General features: G+C 44.3%; 1 protein-coding gene across 7 annotated transcripts in view; it reads left to right on the forward strand.

The window, feature by feature from the left end:
* The window catches only part of LOC110504401 (mitogen-activated protein kinase kinase kinase kinase 4), a 132,099-nt gene that overhangs the window by 56,377 nt on the left and 62,025 nt on the right, over positions 1-13,697 (forward strand). For 6 of the 7 annotated variants that reach the window (XR_005041264.1, XR_005041263.1, XM_036970522.1 and 3 more), the window contains exons 15-16: positions 1,755-1,955; positions 4,761-4,919. Coding sequence is in view for 5 of the 7 variants with exons in the window: in XM_036970522.1 (XP_036826417.1) it covers positions 1,755-1,955; positions 4,761-4,919 (360 nt within the window). In the remaining 2 variants the exon portion in view is untranslated. Of the gene's footprint in view, positions 1-1,754; positions 1,956-2,813; positions 3,456-4,760; positions 4,920-13,697 lie in introns of those variants that run through there. The other variant, XM_036970527.1, reaches the window with a different exon arrangement.

Below are 13,697 nucleotides of genomic sequence, written 5' to 3' on the forward strand. Positions count from 1 at the left end.
TACAGTAGAGGGTCCTGCAGGGTCAGGGTCTGCTAGCTACAGTAGAGGATCCTGCAGGGCCAGCGTCTGCTAGCTACATTAGAGGATCCTGCAGGGCCAGTGTCTGCTAGCTACAGTAGAGGATCCTGCTGGGTCAGGGTCTGCTAGCTACAGTAGAGGATTTTGCAGGGTCAGGGCCTGCTAGCTACAGTACAGGATCCTGCAGGGCCAGGGTCTGCTAGCTACAGTACAGGATCCTGCAGGACCTGCTAGCTACAGTAGAGTCTCCTGTAGGGTCTGCTAGTTACAGTAGAGTCTCCTGCAGGGTCTGCTAGGTACAGTTGAGTCTCCTGCAGGGCCAGGGTTTTCTAGCTACAGTAGAGGCTCCTGCAGGTCCTGCTAGATACAGTAGAGTCTCCTGCAGGGCCAGGGCCTGCTAGCTACAATGGAGTCTCCTGCAGGGCCAGGGTCTGCTAGATACAGAAGAGTTTCCTGAAGGGTCGGCTAGTTACAGTAGAGTCTCCTGAAGGGTCTGCTAGTTACAGTAGAGGCTCCTGCAGGGCCAGGGTCTGCTAGCTACAGTAGAGGCTCCTGCAGGGCCAGGGTCTGCTATCTACAGTAGAGTTTCCTGCAGGGCCAGGGTCTGATAGATATAGTAGAGTTTCCTGCAGGGCCAGGGTCTGATAGATACAGTAGAGTCTCCTGCAGGGCCAGGGCCTGCTAGCTACAGTACAGGATCCTGCAGGGCCAGCGTCTGCTAGCTACAGTAGAGGATCCTGCAGGGCCAGCGTCTGCTAGCTACAGTAGAGGGTCCTGCAGGGTCAGGGTCTGCTAGCTACAGTAGAGGATCCTGCAGGGCCAGCGTCTTCTAGCTACATTAGAGGATCCTGCAGGGCCAGTGTCTGCTAGCTACAGTAGAGGATCCTGCTGGGTCAGGGTCTGCTAGCTACAGTAGAGGATTTTGCAGGGTCAGGACCTGCTAGCTACAGTAGAGTCTCCTGTAGGGTCTGCTAGTTACAGTAGAGTCTCCTGCAGGGTCTGCTAGCTACAGTTGAGTCTCCTGCAGGGCCAGGGTTTTCTAGCTACAGTAGAGGCTCCTGCAGGGCCTGCTAGATACAGTAGAGTCTCCTGCAGGGCCAGGGCCTGCTAGCTACAATGGAGTCTCCTGCAGGGCCAGGGTCTGCTAGCTACAGAAGAGTTTCCTGAAGGGTCGGCTAGTTACAGTAGAGTCTCCCGAAGGGTCTGCTAGCTACAGTAGAGTCTCCCGAAGGGTCTGCTAGTTACAGTAGAGGCTCCTGCAGGGCCAGGGTCTGCTAGCTACAGTAGAGGCTCCTGCAGGGCCAGGGTCTGCTAGCTACAGTAGAGTTTCCTGCAGGGCCAGGGTCTGATAGATATAGTAGAGTTTCCTGCAGGGCCAGGGTCTGATAGATACAGTAGAGTCTCCTGCAGGGCCAGGGCCTGCTAGATACAGTAGAGTTTCCTGCAGGGCCAGGGTCTGCTAGCTACAGAGAGTCTCCCGAAGGGTCTGCTAGCTACAGTAGAGGCCCCCGGAGGGTCTGCTAGCTACAGTAGAGGCTCCCGCAGGGGCTGCTAGCTACAGTAGAGGCTCCCGCAGGGGCTGCTAGCTACAGTAGATGCTCCATTGAAAGCAGCCGTTTCCAGGCTGTAGCGTTGGCCACATGGCTCTGTTATCTATCTGTTTGGGGGCAGTACTGCAGGCCTGGGATGAGGCTTCAGAACTTCAGTGTCCTGTGTTTGTCTCTGTCATTGTGTAGAGGAGGACCGAGCCTCCACCTCCACAGCCTCATCCTCAGCAGCAGCCCCAGCAGCAGCAGAGTAAAAAGTTCCACCGCACGCTGCCCAAAGACCAGACGCAGCTGCTTTCACTTCAGCACGACCACAGGCACAAAAAGAGGGAGCCCCACAAGGCTGCTAGCGCCACGCATAACTGCCCCGCAAATAGCCAGCGCAAAGTGGTAAAGTCCCCTGACCCTCCCCTTTGTCCCACTCCCCCTGTCTCCCTCAGCCGCCCCTCCCCGCTACCTCTCTCTGTCCCACTGCACTGTCTCTCTGTCTGTCCCACCACCCTTTCTATCTCTCTGTCTGTCCCACTGCCCTGTCTGTCTCTCTGTCTGTCCCACTGCCCTCGTCTGTTTCTTTGTCCCACTGCCCCTGTCTATCTCTCTGCCTGTCCCACCGCCCCGTCTGTCTCTTTGTCTGTCTCACTGCCCTCTGTTTCTATGTCTGTCCCACTGCCGTGTCTGTCTCTCTGTCTGTTGACTGTCCCAGTCTGTCTCTCTGTCTGTCCCACTGCCATGTATGTGTCTATGTCTGTCCCACTGCCGTGTCTGTCTCTCTGTGTGTTGACTGTCCCAGTCTATCTCTCTGTCTGTCCCACTGCCCTGTCTGTCTCTCTGTCTGTCCCACTGCCATCGTCTGTTTCTTTGTCCCACTGCCCCTGTCTATCTCTCTGCCTGTCCCACCGCCCCGTCTGTCTCTTTGTCTGTCTCACTGCCCTCTGTTTCTATGTCTGTCCCACTGCCGTGTCTGTCTCTCTGTCTGTCCCACTGCCCTGTCTGTCTCTCTGTCTGTCCCACTGCCATGTCTGTGTCTATGTCTGTCCCACTGCCCTGTCTGTCTCTCTGTCTGGACCCACTTCCCTGTCTGTCTCTGTGTCTGTCCAGCGTTGTGTTTGTTTTAGTGGTCATTCATGTCTGATATCCAAGTGTCTCCGTTTTGGGTTATTAGTGATATTTGATATTCCAGTATACTGTAATACTGTCTGACTCCAGTGTTCAGGTGTCAGGTTCTGACTGCTCTTCCATGTTGCTCAGATGGAGATGGACAGGGTGAAGGTTTCTGACAGCTCTTCCATGTTGCTCAGATGGAGATGGACAGGGTGAAGTTTTCTGACTGTTCTTCCGTGTTGCTCAGATGGAGATGGACAGAGTGAAGTTTTCTGACAGCTCTTCCATGTTGCTCAGATGGAGATGGACAGGGTGAAGGTTTCTGACTGCTCTATCATGTTTCTCAGATAGAGATGGACAGGGTGAAGGTTTCTGACTCCTCTTCCATGTTGCTCAGATGGAGATGGACAGGGTGAAGGTTTCTGACTGCTCTTCCGTGTTGCTCAGATGGAGATGGACAGGGTGAAGGTTTCTGACTGTTCTTCCGTGTTGCTCAGATGGAGATGGACAGAGTGAAGTTTTCTGACAGCTCTTCCATGTTGCTCAGATGGAGATGGACAGGGTGAAGGTTTCTGACTACTCTATCATGTTTCTCAGATAGAGATGGACAGGGTGAAGGTTTCTGACAGCTCTTCCATGTTGCTCAGATGGAGATGGACAGGGTGAAGTTTTCTGACTGTTCTTCCGTGTTGCTCAGATGGAGATGGACAGAGTGAAGTTTTCTGACAGCTCTTCCATGTTGCTCAGATGGAGATGGACAGGGTGAAGGTTTCTGACTGCTCTATCATGTTTCTCAGATAGAGATGGACAGGGTGAAGGTTTCTGACTCCTCTTCCATGTTGCTCAGATGGAGATGGACAGGGGGAAGGTTTCTGACTGCTCTTCCGTGTTGCTCAGATGGAGATGGACAGGGTGAAGGTTTCTGACTGTTCTTCCGTGTTGCTCAGATGGAGATGGACAGAGTGAAGTTTTCTGACAGGTCTTCCATGTTGCTCAGATGGAGATGGACAGGGTGAAGGTTTCTGACTACTCTATCATGTTTCTCAGATAGAGATGGACAGGGTGAAGGTTTCTGACTCCTCTTCCATGTTGCTCAGATGGAGATGGACAGGGTGAAGGTTTCTGACTGCTCTTCCATGTTTCTCAGATGGAGATGGACAGGGTGAAGGTTTCTGACAGCTCTTCCATGTTGCTCAGATGGAGATGGACAGGGTGAAGGTTTCTGACAGCTCTTCCATGTTGCTTAGGTGGAGATGGACAGGGTGAAGGTTTCTGACTGCTCTTCCATGTTGCTCAGATGGAGATGGACAGGGTGTAGGTTTCTGACAGCTCTTCCATGTTGCTCGGATGGAGATGGACAGGGTGAAGGTTTCTGACTGCTCTTCCATGTTGCTCAGATGGAGATGGACAGGGTGAAGGTTTCTGACAGCTCTTCCATGTTGCTCAGATAGAGATGGACAGGGTGAAGGTTTCTGACTGTTCTTCCGTGTTGCTCAGATGGAGATGGAAAGAGTGAAGTTTTCTGACAGCTCTTCCATGTTGCTCAGATGGAGATGGACAGGGTGAAGGTTTCTGACTGTTCTTCCGTGTTGCTCAGATGGAGATGGACAGGGTGAAGGTTTCTGACTGCTCTTCCGTGTTGCTCAGATAGAGATGGACAGGGTGAAGGTTTCTGACTGTTCTTCCGTGTTGCTCAGATGGAGATGGACAGAGTGAAGTTTTCTGACAGCTCTTCCATGTTGCTCAGATGGAGATGGACAGGGTGAAGGTTTCTGACTATATCATGTTTCTCAGATAGAGATGGACAGGGTGAAGGTTTCTGACTCCTCTTCCATGTTGCTCAGATGGAGATGGACAGGGTGAAGGTTTCTGACTGCTCTTCCATGTTTCTCAGATGGAGATGGACAGGGTGAAGGTTTCTGACAGCTCTTCCATGTTGCTCAGATGGAGATGGACAGGGTGAAGGTTTCTGACAGCTCTTCCATGTTGCTTAGGTGGAGATGGACAGGGTGAAGGTTTCTGACTGCTCTTCCATGTTGCTCAGATGGAGATGGACAGGGTGTAGGTTTCTGACTGCTCTTCCATGTTGCTCAGATGGAGATGGACAGGGTGAAGGTTTCTGACAGCTGTCAGGCCAACCTGAACAGAGTGCTGACTGGGATGCCCCTCCCCCTGCGTGTCCATACCAGACTGAGCTCTGGGAGCAGCTCCAGCCCCTGTACCCCTGCCACGCAGAGGGCTGCCATACAACAGGTAACGTAGCCCCGCCCACCTGCCGAAACCAGTGTACCTTAACTCCAATCAATAACTACCAATAACTACCAATCAATCAAATCAATCAATATCTTTATTTGCCCCAGTTTGGAAAATCATTATGTAGCTACAGTAGGCATATACAAAATGTACTTACAGTGTACATTACATTGATTTAGGGCTTCCACAACCATACATACTTAACATTAACCCAGTTATTTTTAACAAGCTTCCAAACATATTCAAAGTAAAGGGTTAGCACACAATTCCGAGAATAGGCATTGCCTCTCTTTATCAGTCACTGTGAATTTAAGATGACACATTACTGTAAATGTCATTCTGTTTCTGTTTATTATGAAGTTACAAGACCTCTTGCAAGACCCTATTGAACAATCAAATGTGTGTCATGGCTTTCAAAATATATTTTGATCATTGCAACATATTTTGCACTCTCCTACAGTTTGTGTCAGCTGTTCTGTTGGGAAGGTACAGATGTAGGATCTTAATTTTACCTATATTGTCACAGCTAAAATAATCCTGCAGTAACAGGATTTGAACGTTCAGTTCAGCTGGCAAAAAGTATGCTACATGAAAAGTGCAATACTGTTAAAAGTTGCGGTATGCAGAAATCACTCCACCTTTTCCTGGTTGCTAAAACTATAATAGTTTGCCTAATTTTAGTTTATGTGTCAAAATAAACTAGTATAGTACAGAGAATCATTGTACCATCTACACCGCTGTGAAATATACGCATGGCCAAAGGTATGTGGACACCCCTTCAAATTAGTGGATTTGGCTATTTCAGCCACACCCGTTGCTGACTGGTGTATTTAATTGAGCACACAGCCATGCGATCGCCAGACAAACATTGACAGTAGTAGAATGGCCTGTACTGAAGAGCTCAGTGACATTGTAATACATTGTAATAATCCACCTTTCCAACAAGTCAGTTTGTCAAATTTCTGCCCTGCTAAAGCTGCCCCGGTCAACTGTAAGTGCGGTTATTTTGAAGTGGAAATATCTGGGAGCAACAATGGCTCAGCCGCGAAGTGGTAGGCCACACAATCACACAGAACGGGACCTCTGAGTACTGAAGCACGTAGCGCGTAAAAATCATCTGTCCTCGGTTGCAAAACTCACTACCGAGTTCCAAACTGCCCCTGGAAGCAACATCAGTACAAGAACTGTTTGTTGGGAGCTTCATGTTCATGAAATGGGTGGCCGAGCAGCCACACACAAGCCTAAGATCACCATGCGCAATGCCAAGCGTCGGCTGGAGTGGTGTAAAGCTCACCGCCATTGGATTCTGGAGCAGTGGAAACGCATTCTCTGGAGTCATTTTTTTTGAGGTGGAGAATCTCAATTACAGTTTTGATATTATTATTTGTTTTGGTTCTGTACAGTTGTAAATGAAAAAAATACACATGTGAACACCAAAAGCCTTTTTCAAATTCAACTTATTTTACAAGAAATAGTGAATCGTGCAAGGGTGCCAATATACAGTGCATTCAGAAAGTATTCAAACCCCTTCACTTTTTCCACATTTTTTTAGGTTACATCCTTATTATAAAATGGATTTTAAGAATCCTGATCAATCTACACATAATACCCCATAATGACAAAGCGAAAACAGTTTTTTATAAAAGTTTTCACATTTTTTTACAAATAAAAAATATAAATACCTTATTTACATAAGTATTTAGACCCAGCCATAAGGTCAAAAGAATTGTCCATAGAGCTCCGAGACAGGATTGTGTCGAGACGCATATCTGGGGAAGAGTACCAAAACATTTCTGCCGCCTTGAAGTTCCCCAAGAGCACAGTGGCCTCCATCATTCTTAAATGGAAGAAGTTTGGAACCACCAAGACTTTCTAGAGCTGGCCACCCGGCCAAACTGAACAATTGGGTGAGAAGAGCCTTGGTCAGGGAGGTGACCAAGAACCCATTGGTCACTCTGATAGAGCTCTAGAGTTCCTCTGTGGAGATGGCAGAACCTTCCAGAAGGACAACCATCTCTGCAGCACTCCACCAATCAGGCCTTTATGGTAGAGTGGCCAGACGGAAGCTACTTCTCAGTAAAAGACACATGACAGACCGCTTGGAGTTTGACAAAAGGCACCTAAAGGACCCTCAGACCATGAGAAACAATATTTTCTGGTATGATGAAACCAAGATTGAACACTGTGGCCTGAATGCCATGTGACACGTCCAGGGGAAACCAGGCACCGCTCATCACCTGGCCAATACCATCCCTACGGTGAAGCATGGTGGTGGCAGCATCATGGTGTAGGGATATTTTTCCATGGCAGGGACTGGGAGACTAGTCAGGATCGAGGGGAAAGATGAACGGATCAAAGTACAGAGAGATGCTTGATGAAAACCTGCTCCAGACAGCTCAGACTGGGGCAAAGGTTCCTCTTCCAACAGGACACACAGCCAAGACAACGCAGGAGTGGCTTCTGTGGTGGCATATTTCTGCTTTACCAAATGAGGAGAGTTACAAACTACACACCAGTCAGAGTTATACTTAAACTACATCTTTAATAATTCTAAGCTTTGCAATAGCATTTGACTTTCAACAATTCACTATTTCTAATGAACCGTTGAGAAGTACCACCAGAAAAGTACAATAGCTTTTATAGCCAAGATACACCCCTCTCAACTTACACTGACGAACCACAGATCTTAGGAACAGTTCACAAAGATTTGTATGAAAGATATCTATAAAACATAGCAGACAGTGTCAACAGTTCTCATTGTAAAGACCAGTGTCTGGCCCCCTCACTTCAAAACGGAACCGTCTCTCCCTGGTACGGCATAGAACAGAACCATTAGCTCATGTTATCTGGAATGCTCTTTAGGTTTTATCACCCCAAAGACATCGTAAATCTCCTCTGTCTGTTTTATCTCATAGAGGCCCATCCTCAGTGGAACACACACACAATACTCTATTCTGTCAAATGTAACAACTATTATAATGTAATACAAGCATTATAACATAATCTTATAAGCATTATAACATCATGCAATTTTCTACGACATCTCCCCCATTTTGAGAATATTCTCAACTTAAAAGAAAATTACAAGATTTAAGAGAACATTCATTTACATAGAAAATACATATATTCTACATAAACCAAAAATCACAAAACAGTAACTCATTGCATGGGGTTCCTGCACATGACCAGCTTCATTCCAAGAAACTCAGCACTGTCTCTTATTTCAATTCCCAACACATTTTCTAAGCACTCTTGCCATTTGTCTGGGAAGGTTATGATACACAGCCACCTGCACGAACCCACGAAGATTCAACTAAAAATACATACAGTTTATGAGATTCAAAGCTATATTTTCCATAGACAGTGAAAAGCACATGTTTAATGCATAATGCAGGGCATGCAACAATGGAATGTAATAAAATAATATTTAGTTATCTATCACACTCCAATAGATGGGTATAGTATGTTGGAAATGACTATTTACATTCCAGAAACTAAATTAGCATAGGGTTACAAATCCAGGTAATGACTCCTAGTTCAAATAAAATGTATCCCCTTGGTGCCTAATGAACATGACCCAAGAGAAGCATCATGATTACACTCTTTATAAGGCAATGCCTATAGATCAAATAGATTAGGATCAATTTCACTCCAAACCAGAGTTCACCTTCTCCATTCACCATGGCATGCTTATAATAGCGTCAACATCTTTAGTTCATAAAAACAATCAAAACAATTCTTTAGTTTTAAAAATCATTCATTTTCCAAATAAATCGCAATTAGAACCCAGTTAATTATCCAACCAAAATTTAGAATGACATTGCTCAGTGATTCAAATTGGTCTTATCACTCAAAGTAAAAAACTCTATTTAACACACATTGTCAGAATGTACATTTATATTAACATCCAGTATAATTATCCCATAATTCTACTATTAACTTTTTATCACGATTATAATACAGATCAGTATCTCAATGCATTCTTAATCTAAATTACTATAATTTTATGTGGTGTAGACCTCTACAATCAACCTGATACCACAAAAGTGTAAAACAATTTTGGGCACAGTTGACCAACCCCCTCTCTCAGGCACTGATTCTTCTTCGTTCTTCTTTAGATAGCTTTACAGTTCAAAGTGGATGGCCCATGATAATGTCCCAATTTTTTGTCCCTGTCTTGTCCATTCGTCAACCAGTATACCAGCAACGTAAGAGAAGTTTAGAACAGATTTCTCTCCATGCTCACTCCACGTGGACTCCTCTCACACTCCTGAGAGAAACATGAAAGAAAAGCTGTTGATAGCTTAGATCGGATGCTGTACACCGATTTCTGGCTCCGCTCCCTTCTCTTGGTAGAAGTTCAGACAGGGCCTTATTCAATACCTTTGTCACTCTTCTTCAGCCAGTTAGAGGGTGTTTTGAGGTACACACACAGTTCGGTCCAATTATCACTTCCATGCATTAAGATACTGTCTGATGTCACTTTTCATGATAACCTCAAAAGAACAGATTAGAACAACAGTTTAGTTCAGTTCATTAACTACATGATAAATGATTACTTTTACCAATTAATTAATTAATACAAATGTCTAAACATATTTCAAAGAGAATAACAACACATTCTATTGAAACTATTCTTTCAAATTGGCTTATACTCCCCATCACACTGTCAACTCCATTGTAGAGCCAAAGGATCAGGAAGTTAGACCTATAACCCATCGGGAATAGAACAGAACAGAACAAACAACACAACAATAAACTCCTTCACATCAATCAAGGTGTGTAAACTTCAATCCAAAACCTCATAGAACTGAATCCTCGCCCACTTTAACACATATCTCTCCATGAGAATAATGTATACAACAACACTACTACTGGTACAAAATATATATTTTTTAAATCAAATAACCTAATCAAATTAAAAGCACTACTCTGAAAAACTCCACAAAGAAAAAATGATTTTACCCATTTGGTCATAGGAAAATAGACTTAAAGCAGCCTACCTTTAGTTAAAGGCAATGCCCTCTCCTTCTTCACATTGGTCCAAATTACAAATATGGCTAAGAACTATAAACTCCATCATATTTATCAATTACACAAATTACCTTGAAATCAGTATTACAAATTACCTTAACTTCATTATCCAAATGGCTTTCCAATGAGGGTGATCAAGCCACAACGGAAAGTCATGATAGAGGTCATAGGTCATACAAACCCTTCAAAGAAGGGTTTCTTACACATTTTTTTTTAATAGTCAAACATTTCCTACATGTTGTATCCCAGGTTCCCAGAACATTCCTTTATCAAAAGAATTCACATGTTTAATTAAAACTCAGAAAATTAAAACTCAGAAAAATTCCATGTGCGTGCGTGCCCCTTTAAGATACATTGGCACTAAAACAAATGGAAAACTCACTAAACCCAAATAGAATTTCAAAACAAATCAAACATAGTATTTTAAAAACACCAACAAATAGTCATAACAAATGTGTTGTGTGTGTGTGTGTATTTGCAAACCTTATGGTAAAACCCCCCCAAAATCTTCCAGGCCCTTTTCAATTTGGTAGTTTACGGCCTCAATCTCACTCACTCTCCCCAATATTATAATCCCAGGAAACATTTCAAAGAGAGACAATGACACCCCCATTTTCCCAGAAAAAAAACAGAAAACACTTTGCTAGCATTCATTATTCTACACCGATTCAGAAACCCAAAAGTTAACTATAGACAAAACCTAATAATAATGATAATTCCACTGTATCTCAAATCATTAATCATAAATTTTAACCTACATCAATGTATATGTATGCTTAATTGAACATACGCTACCCTTAGATACAATTATCCTGATATCATTACTATCTAAATGTAATTATTTTTTCCTCTGTCGCAAATGTAGTACATTTCTCAGCGTAAGGAATCAGTGATATTTAATCCCAGGCATTTAATAAAATGTTGTTTGAGAAATGTTGTTTTCCGATGGCTCCTTTAATATACATACTTTAGGTAACTTCCATCCGTCCCGGAAGAAAGAATCCTACTCAAACACATCAGATAATACAATGTTTAATTAAGTCAAATCAACACCTAAAATAAACAATAAACAGTAAACAATAAACAAACCCATAACCCCTTTCCAGCAATCTAATAATTTCAAACTGTTGATATGTTTAGTAAAAACTCTCCTGACTTTTAACAAATCTAAAATCTTTCAAAAGTTGGTGCTGTCTCATCAGCGTAAAAATCCAAATTAACTTTTTTTCCACTCATATCTACAATTTTTACATTCCCAAAAGGTCAATACTGTTCAGCTCATACAATAACGATCTTCCTTCTGTCTGTACAGGGTCTGAAGTTCCAATGTATGCAGATGATACAGTGATAAATGCATGCAAATAACAAACAACAAGCTACACAAGAACTCACTACTGTAATGGTTCAGATGACAAAGTTGCTCAGAGACTCATGTTTGCATCTCAATACAAAAACAGTCTGCATGTTCCTCACAAAGAGAACAACTGATGCCCCTGAGACAGATGTCTATCAGGGGAAAGCTCCAGGTGGTATCTGATTTTAAGTACCACGGCATCATACTTGATTCCAACCTCTCTTTTAAAAAGCAAATGAAAAAAGGTAACTCAAATAACCAAATTCAACCTAACTAATTTCCAAAACATATGAAATTGTTTTGACTACAGAGGTACCAAAACTATACTTCAAATCTATGATACTCCCCCACTTAACATACTAGTTTGGCCCAAGCTTGCTGTTCAACATTAAAACCCATTCAGTCTGTCTGCAAACAGGCTCTCAAAGTACTTGATAGGAAACCCAATAGCTATAGAAAGCATAAGCTCCTGAGTTTGAAAAAATCTTATGCAATGCACTGACGCCTATCTTGTATTCAAGATTCTAAATGTCCAGGCTCCCCTCCACTCAGTACTTTTGCTAAGCAGAAAACCCAAACCTTATGGCAGCAGATCCACAAGATCCGCCATGAGAGATGACTGTATAGTTCCCTTAAGGAAAAGCACCTTTAGTCAATCTGCTTTCAGTGTGAGAGCTTCCCATGTCTGGAATACCCTGCCATTAGACACACACAACTGTGATTAATATGCACTGTCCCTGTAAAAATACAAATAAACTCAAACTGCAATCCACTTTAATGACCTGAAATTGTTCCCATAATGGATACAAATTACACTGTTAGAATACATGAACTTCCTGCTCAAATTCACTGGTGTTACCTAAACAATCAAACCAAGAATCAATAATCATCTAAATCAAAATCAAATGTATTTATATAGCCCTTCTTACATCAGCTGATATATCAAAGTGCTTTACGGAAACCCAGCCTAAAACCCCAAACAGCAAGCAATGCAGGTGTAGAAGCACGGTGGCTAGGAAAAACTCCCTAGAAAAGCCAAAACATAGGAAGAAACCTAGAGAGGAGCCAGGCTATGAGGGGTGGCCAGTCCTCTTCTGGCTGTGCCTGGTGGAGATTATAACAGAACATGGCCAAGATGTTCAAATGTTCATAAATGACCAGCATGGTCAAATAATAATAATCACAGTAGTTGTCGAGGGTGCAGCAAGTCAGCACCTCAGGAGTAAATGTCAGTTGGCTTTTCATAGCCGCAGGCAGAACAGTTGAAACTGGAGCAGCAGCACGGCCAGGTGGACTGGGGACAGCAAGGAGTCATCATGCCAGGTAGTCCTGAGGCATTGTCCTAGGGCTCAGGTCCTCCGAGAGAGAGAGAGAGAGAGAGAAAGAAAGAGAGAATTAGAGAGAGCATACTTCAATTCACACAGGACACCGAATAAGACAGGAGAAGTACTCCACATATAACAGACTGACCCTAGCCCCCTGACACATAAACTACTGCAGCATAAATACTGGAGACTGAGACAGGAGGGGTCAGGAGACACTGTGGCCCCATCCGATGATACCCCCGGACAGGGCCAAACAGGCCGGATATAACCCCACCCACTTTGCCAAAGCACAGCCCTCACACCACTAGAAGGATATCTTCAACCACCAACCATCCTGAGACAAGGCCGAGTATAGCCCACAAAGATCTCCGCCACGGCACAACCCAGGGGGGGGGCGCCAACCCAGACAGGAAGATCACGTCAGTGACTCAACCCACTCAAGTGACGCACCCCTCCTAGGGACGGCATGGAAGAGCACCAGTAAGCCAATGACTCAGCCCCTGTAATAGGATTAGAGGCAGAGAATCCCAGTGGAGAGAGGGGAACCGGCCAGGCAGAGACAGCAAGGGCGGTTCGTTGCTCCAGAGCCTTTCCGTTCACCTTTACACTCCTGGGCCAGACTACACTCAATCATATGACCCACTGAAGAGATGAGTCTTCAGTAAAGACTTAAAGGTTGAGACCGAGTCTGCGTCTCTCACATGGGTAGGCAGACCATTCCATAAAAATGGAGCTCTATAGGAGAAAGGTTGAGACCGAGTCTGCGTCTCTAACATGGGTAGGCAGACCATTTCATAAAAAGGGAGCTCTATAGGAGAAAGCACTGCCTCCAGCTGTTTGCTTAGAAATTCTAGGGACAATTAGGAAGCCTGCTGTGAATGTCTTTGAGTGGCCCAGCCAGAGCCCGGATTTGAACCCGATTTAACATCTCTGGAGAAACCTGAAAATAGCTGTGCAGTGACACTCCCCATCCAACCTGACAGAGCTTGAGAGGATCTGCAGAGAAGAATGGGAGAAACTCCCCAAATGCAGGTCTGTCAAGCTTGTACCGTCATGCCCAAGAAG

This window comes from Oncorhynchus mykiss, chromosome 31, assembly GCF_013265735.2.
Source record: "Oncorhynchus mykiss isolate Arlee chromosome 31, USDA_OmykA_1.1, whole genome shotgun sequence".
Taxonomy (NCBI): domain Eukaryota; kingdom Metazoa; phylum Chordata; class Actinopteri; order Salmoniformes; family Salmonidae; genus Oncorhynchus; species Oncorhynchus mykiss.